At 49.6% G+C, this 7,266-nt stretch overlaps 1 protein-coding gene across 1 annotated transcript; it reads left to right on the top strand.

Annotated features, from left to right (window-relative positions):
• Window positions 1–1,812: 1,812 nt before the first annotated feature.
• LACBIDRAFT_330289 (uncharacterized protein) lies at window positions 1,813–4,791 on the top strand (the record flags this gene model as incomplete). The annotated part of the gene is made up of 12 exons (XM_001884585.1): window positions 1,813–1,839; window positions 1,860–1,908; window positions 1,974–2,110; window positions 2,455–2,509; window positions 2,629–2,729; window positions 2,928–2,948; window positions 3,225–3,288; window positions 3,321–3,331; window positions 3,449–3,472; window positions 4,055–4,144; window positions 4,317–4,560; window positions 4,631–4,791. The coding sequence occupies 12 exons, from the start codon at window positions 1,813–1,815 to the stop codon at window positions 4,789–4,791; spliced, it is 984 nt and encodes a 327-aa protein (XP_001884620.1).
• Between the last annotated feature and the right edge of the window lie 2,475 nt (window positions 4,792–7,266).

The raw sequence follows: 7,266 nt of genomic DNA, 5'->3' as shown, positions 1-7,266 counted from the left end.
TCGCTCACATTCTCTCTTCGACCCCGAACGACTCGCCATTACGCATGTCCCATCCACAAGTTTTTGAAACCAACGAGGCTCTTGTCATGTTACACGACTTCTTTTTGGCTGACAGAGTAAAAGATGGGAAGGGGTGGGAGGTGAGTGTAGATCAAACAGAAGAATGGCGCGAGTTTTGGAACTTTGCTCTTGTGGTGTTGACGCAACTTGCGATGGACTTGGATGTGGCGGGGTTTGGGGTGTCGGACGAGACACCTGATGAAGCTTGGAGGGAAGCATGGGCTGTTGCGGACTCGGCGCCCTGAGCACACTGCATTTTTCTTCTTGAACGGGATTTCCTGGTGCAGTTTCCAACTTTGAGTACAGTAAATTTGAGATGAGTTGAAGATGTTTTTCAAATTGAACAAAAACCCCAACCCTAACCGGTAACCCATCAGCCAATACTCTTACAGTTTTGTCCTTCCCTGAGATGAAAATACAAAATCTCACGACATTCCCAGCAGGCTACCCCATGGCCTGCGCGCCTAATAATGAATGCCCGATGCCCCAATGTATAGTTTGATTTCGGAGGCGTTTCACGCACTTATTCTGAAATCACCTCCCCAAAGTACGCGCATATATTCGGTACATATACACATTATATTCGCGGTCGCGTGACTTGATTTACTTCTATAAAGTATAGATCTAGATCTGTCACCTCTCTCTCCACTACCATCATCATACCTGTCATTTCGGGCTCATAGAGACTTGTTCTTGTCAGAATCAAACGCTATCCAGAAGAACTGACATGTTGGGCGCGTCGTTGAAGTTTGTTATGAGACGGTCATTGGGTTTGAGGCCTGCGAGCAGTGGGACGCCGAGGAGTATTTCAATTGTTGGGTCAGGACGAGAGCAAGGGCGTTTAAAGGTATCATGTCTCCCTATTGTCTGTTGCGGAAGAAGCCAATCCTGAATAGGCCGAAGCGTGTCCTATGAAGCGCACGCCAGCCCGGGTCAGCGAGAGATTCGCGTCCACATACCAGTTTCCTGATGAACAAGGAACGCCTCCAGATAAAATTGATTTCCTGAGCCTTGAAATGTTTGAAAAGATGTCGCATGATCCAAAGTTTTGGCTGCCACTCCCCAACCCTGACATTGCGCTCATGATCGCGTATCTTGTCCTCGTCCGGATGATCCTGTATATGGGCCGTCCAAAGGCATCTTTCGAAGAGAGAATGGAACATTTGGAGGTATATATGCGCTCCATTTCCTCCTTGATCACGACCACTAACAAAGCAAACAGGATTTTATGTTTGCGGCTACCCCACCAACTTCCGATATTGGGCGCACTAGGACCTGCGTTTCAATATGCACCAGTGCGGTCGCTCACATTCTCTCCTCGATCCCAAACGACTCGCCATTACGCACATCCCATCCAAAAATTTTTGAACCCAACGAAGCTCTTGTGATGTTGCACGACTCCTTTTTGGCTGAGAGGGTAAAAGATGGGAAGGGATGGGAGGTGAATGTAGATCAAACAGAAGAGTGGCGCGAGTTTTGGAACCGGGCTTTTCCAGTGTTGAAGCAAATTTGGATGGAGTTGGATTCAGCGGGGTTCGGAGTGTCGGACAGACTGCATTTCTCCTCTTGAGCAGGATTTCTTGGTACAGTTTCCGACTTTGAGTAACTTTTGATATGAGTTGAACTGTGAACACATGTTTTGAACAAAAACCCTAACCCTAAGGCCTCTTCCCCTTTAATTTCCACCTCCATGTCGAATCCAACTCTACTCTATGGTCGTCCTGAAAGACCAGCATCCAAAATATCTTCTCCATGGACTTGGAAAAGTTCGAGGAGACGGTGCGTGATTCAATTACCAGGTTGCAATCCCCAAGTCCCCAAACCTAGACGAGTTCACGCAACGCCTCTGTACGTCACGGTGCCAACCCACTAATCAAACAACCAGACATTTGAATCTACATTTGCTCCATCAGCCTCCTTTATCACTGTCAGTCGGGCAGGGAGGTACTCAATATGTGCCAACGCCATCGTTCACACTCCCTCATCTATCCCAGGCGACTCATCATTACGCAAGGCCCACTCAAACACCTTTGATACGACTCAGGAACTGGTGCGTTGTGTGATCGAGATATTCTTGGCATATCGTGTGCGAGAGGAAAAGGGACGGGAAATGATTACAGAACAACTCCGAGGTGGACCGAATTTTGGAGGTGCAATGAAATTTATCTAATCGAACGAAGCAGGTTGTGAGAAGTGGGCTGGTACTTGGAGACAAAGAAGGATTTGGGAAGGACCGACTGACTTCAACAGGCAGGAAGACACTATTTTCAGCTTGCGAGAACATCGCAACTGATTCGCAACGCTTCGGGTGCTGTATATTTCGCCATGAGGCTTCAGGCTCTGCAAAGAATAGCTCGCAGTTTCTGCGCCCACGTCAAGATTTTTTTTCATTAGGGTCTCGAATTTCTATTGGTCATAGCCTTGGGCGCCTCCGGTTTTGTTTCAAACAGTTATTTTTTTTTTTTGGAGTCAAGTTTATAGTCCATCGGGGCAGAGCCCCATGTCAGACGTTACATCCTGGCAAACTACCTATGGCCCCTAGTGCCGTTTATACCTAACCCCCTGGAGATCCCCTCATGCACTGGTGGAGGCACGCCCATGGCGATCCTTCCCCCATCCAGCCCGGCACGGAAACGCCGTTTAGAGGGGCATCCGTTAACGTGGGCGGGGTAGTTACTTCGTTTCTCTATATGTTGCATTCCTTCTGTTGAGCGTTTGGTCTTCCAAGTACCCGATCGCAAGTGACAGGTACAGCCATAGGGACGAGCGTGTTAGGTAGAGAAAAAGAGAGAATTTGTGTGTTTTGTCGCGTGTCATGTTTCATCCATTAGAGCTAGTGGTCTCGTCTTGTTATATCTTGTGCTTAGGGTCCGAAGGCTGAGAGGCGGGTAATGAGAAAAAAGGGGGGTGAAATTTTGTGGGCGAACCTGCTGGCCGTAGCCAACTCTGCTGTCGGGTCTTGACTGATGTAAGGCTTCCTGCAAGAAAGAGACGATGTTATCTGTCAAACTTCCTCGGACTCTAAGTGGGTTACATCACCTAGGGCGTCGCCAAGCGTTGCTTTGAACCTAGCGGTCCTCCCCACATACTTGAGCAACTCCTTTATGCCATCCATACATCAGGAAAAAAAGTTTTAGCCCATAGATCGCCGGTTAAATCAGTAGCCGATTGTACCTGTCGTAGTCATCAATAGCTTGGCGAATTTCATCATCGTGATGATTGTTGTCTGTAGGTCGTCGGTCCGTCACATTGTGCGATAGGGCTGACAGAGGTGCGTCAGAGGAGGAAAGCGGAGGAGAGATGGAGTCAAAGCGGTTGTACATTGGTCGGCCATGAAATGAGAAAGGGACAGACTGTGTCGCAGGTGGATCTGTCAGCGTGAACACAGGGCAGCCATGTGACGACTGCCGAGGTAAGACTTACCTATGCCAATGGATGGGGAAACCTCGTTTTGCAAATGCGGCACTTCCGTCATCTTGAGTGGTGCAGCAACTTGAACAGCATCACCACTGAGTTGAACTCGCAACCCAATGACTCCTAGTTTAAATGCCTAAGAGTCAGCTGAAAGCAGAAAAAAGTGCATTCGCTCCGCGTGCATGCTCATTTTCAATCGGTCGCCAACGCCGCAGTGGTCCTGGGTATGAATAGTCCGCGAAGACTCAAGAGCGTGGAGTCTCTGCATTTGTGCGAGTTCTTGCAGGCGAGCGCTGGTGTCAAGGGCCCAGAAGTTGTCTGAAGGTCCACTAGCAAGCCTAAAGCAAGTAATTGGATCCTGAGGTGAGCATCGGCTGGTAGCGAGGTGAGCCGGTTGAGCAAAGACGTGGCGATGGTGGCTTGGTGTCAAAAAGTTGAAGAATTCGTTCAAGTCCATTGAATCTCCGACACCATGTGACCATGATGTTTTTTTTTTACCAACGTTGTTCTTCCCTCCCACCACATCGATGAGAGGTCCAACTCGTAAGTCTTTCCAATTCCTCACCACTATTAACAACAGCTGCTCAATACCAGGCAGCCGAGCCCTGAGGGCACGGAGGTTCCCCTCTCGCTGGTTCCTCCCCCTCACCATACATCACAACAGCCAACAGTAAGGAGGGAAAGGTTCACAGGGGCCCAAGGTGGGCACCTACTCTTGATGTCTCTTATCCGTGTTTGCCGTACTCACACCCCCCTTTGCTTCCCTGTCTCTAGAAAGTTTGTGCTTTTGTCCAACGTTCGTCCTCTTCATCTCCTGTCAGTGCGTACTTTTGTCCAACTAGTGCATGCTTTCGTCCGCTGTCCACGTTCTCCGTACTCACAGCCCCCTTTGTCTGCTCAGCTCTAGTCCGCGCGTGCTTTCATCCTCCCTCACCCGTGTTCGCCGTACTCACACCCACCCCCTTTCTCTCGTCTTTCCAGTTTGTGCGTGCTTTCGTCCGTCTTCGTCCACGTTCACCGTACTCACACCCCCTTTGCCACCTCATCTCCAGGAAGTGCCTACCCTCAAGCATGTGTACCATGTCTGTGCGTGCTTTTATCCTCCCTCGTCTATGTTTGCCGTACTCACACCTTTCTCTCCTCGCGGATTTTGCAGATTATAACAGTATTGTCTCATGTCGTAGTCAGCACGCCGGTGCACCTTCCACCTCTCTCAAGGACATTCCTGCCATCCCTGTCTCTGCGTTTGCGGCTGCTGTATTGGAGTATGAGGAGAGCTCGGAGATGGATGACGACGGTGATATGCTTATTGCTTAGTATTATAGATTTGTTTGTAAATCAACAGGAGGGGAAATACATATGTATTCCTTTCTAACTGTGCTACCTGGTACAATAATGTCTCTGTCTGTCTATGTATAAAAACCGGGCTTCTGTACTATGATACTATGGGAGACTATGTCGTGAGCAGGTGAGGCTATGTATGTAATTATAGTACTATATAAGCGGACAGTGATGCTATGGGGTACTATATAAAGGGGGGGTTGCAAAAGTGCTACCGTAGCTATCACAACTATATTGTGCAATGTCGTAACCACTTTTTTTCCTGATGTATCCGTCATGATCCCCTGTAAATCCCTCGAGCGCCGGCCCAATGCCCTGTCCATGTTGAAGCGTTTGGCTGCATATGTCTGGCATTCAAAAAGATAGTGGATGGTCGTCTCTGTGATTGTCCCACGGCCAGCCTCCCAGCAACTAGCGCAACGCCTGTGGTCTGACCTGTTAATGCGGTGTAAGTAGCTGTTAAGTGGTATGTGTCCTGTCCGGAGCTGTATGAGTAAGCTGGACTGCGATCGTGAGAGAGCATTGCTGATTTTTCGAAACTTGTTGAAGGGGAAAGCCCGGTCGATATGCTGAAATCTTGCGAAGCGAGGCGAGGCCTTCCACAGCTCGAGCCATTTGATCTTCTGGCTGTCCGCAAACTCTTGCTTCGCTGCCGCCACGCTGATGGGCAACGGTTTCTGAAGGATTGGCGGTAGCTCCTCTGGTGGACTCGACTCCCCCTGTGCCGCCCTCTTTGCCTCCTCATCCACCCTCTCATTTCCAGTGACTCCCTTGTGTGCCGCTATCCACCTCAAAGCGAACTTGGCAGTACCTGTGGTGTGAAGTCCGTTAGTACTGTCATTCATATTCTCCGTTAGTCTCATGTATTCCAGGACCAGGTACTGTCCTGGCCCTGAGTTCCTCGCTCCCGTTGCCTTGATAAATGCCTGACTGTCCAAGTAAGTTGTCACCTTTGCCTTCCCCACCTCTGGTCTCCCCTGCAGCATCCACGCTGCTAGTATCAACCCTACTGTCTCGCCCTCGAACGTGGTGTGTTGCTTGATCGATCCTAGGTGGAATCGCAGGATCTTCTCTGGCTCCTCCATCCCTTTCCTGTACATCACTGCTGCCGCACCAACCTTTCCTTCGTAGCCCGACCCGTCCGTAAATATCTTGATGTCTGAGTTGTCGTTCTTCTCCTCCTTAATTGAGTCCTCCTTCGTGTCTGCAATTGTCGTGGTAAAGGTGCTATGGTATGTTGGTGGTCGAGGTTCTGGCTGTATGGTTTTGTATAGTTGCGGCTTTATCTTGTAGCGCTCTATTAGCTTCTGAATAGAAGTGAGGTGTGTTCTTGCCGGAGCATTACTGTATCCTCGTATCATCGCCCGGGTAGGATGTCCAACTGGGAGGGATGCTGCTCGTACCATTGCCACGTAGCATATACGTTCTAGCATAAGGTTAGCTGGCAATATCCCGGCATGAGCATCCAGGAGATCATTAGCGGACGTCCGTAGTCCACCAGTGATGGCCAGAGTGGCTATGCGTTGTATCTTACCCATTGACTTCAGGGCCCTGACTGACCCACTGTTGTTCCGTTTGCCTTCCTTCTTGTACGGAGGTACAAACCAAACATCTAGGGCGTACGTCATCTTGGGGACCGCTACTGAGATGTAGAGCTGTCTCATGAGCCTGGGCCGGATACCTAAGCTGGTACGTGTTAGCCTACGAAACATCAGAATGTAAGCTGTAGCCTTAGCCATAGCTTCGTTCTCTTGGATCCTCCATCTCAGCTGGTAGTCGATATGGACTCCGAGGTATTTGTAGCTCTCCACTTCCTTGATTACCCTCCCCTCCAGGCGAAGCGCTGGGTTCGGACGGTCTGTGGGCTTCCTTGGTCCAGGCTGACAGTGCATGACGGCCACCTTGCTGATTTCGAATCTTGAGTTGTGATCTAGAGCCCAGTCGAGGCCTCCATTCCTCCTCTCCATGAAGTTCTTGAGCGCGCGCATCGAACCCTTGAATGTCTTTGCTGTCGCTATTACCAGGGCGTCGTCCACATACCCGATTGCATCTTCCTCCAGCCTTCTCAGGGCCTCTAAGAGGTCAGCGTTGTACAGGATATACAATAGCATAGAGATAGGATCTCCCTGTCCTATGCCGTTGGTGATTTCGATGAGCTCGGAGATAAAGTCGTCGAACTTCAGTCTTGTTTTCCTGCCCTTTAGTCAATACTTTCCATTCCTCCACTGATTCCTACCGGATTCCGCGGATTCCGGCCGGAATCTAGGAATTCCGCGGAATTCCAGGAATTCCGTGGATTCCGGCCGGAATTGACAGGAATCCGGCCGGAATTGACAGGAATCCAACTGGAATAGACAGAAATTTTAGTACAAATCTATACTTCTCAGTTCCCCCTACCATTCCACTTTAGCTAGATGTCATATGACTTAATCTGCACTTATCAAGACCTCC

This window comes from Laccaria bicolor, genomic scaffold, assembly GCF_000143565.1.
Source record: "Laccaria bicolor S238N-H82 LACBIscaffold_26 genomic scaffold, whole genome shotgun sequence".
Classification (NCBI taxonomy): Eukaryota; Fungi; Basidiomycota; class Agaricomycetes; order Agaricales; family Hydnangiaceae; genus Laccaria; species Laccaria bicolor.
Note: the sequence above shows the minus strand (reverse complement) of the source record. Positions and strands in the feature narration are given on the sequence as shown.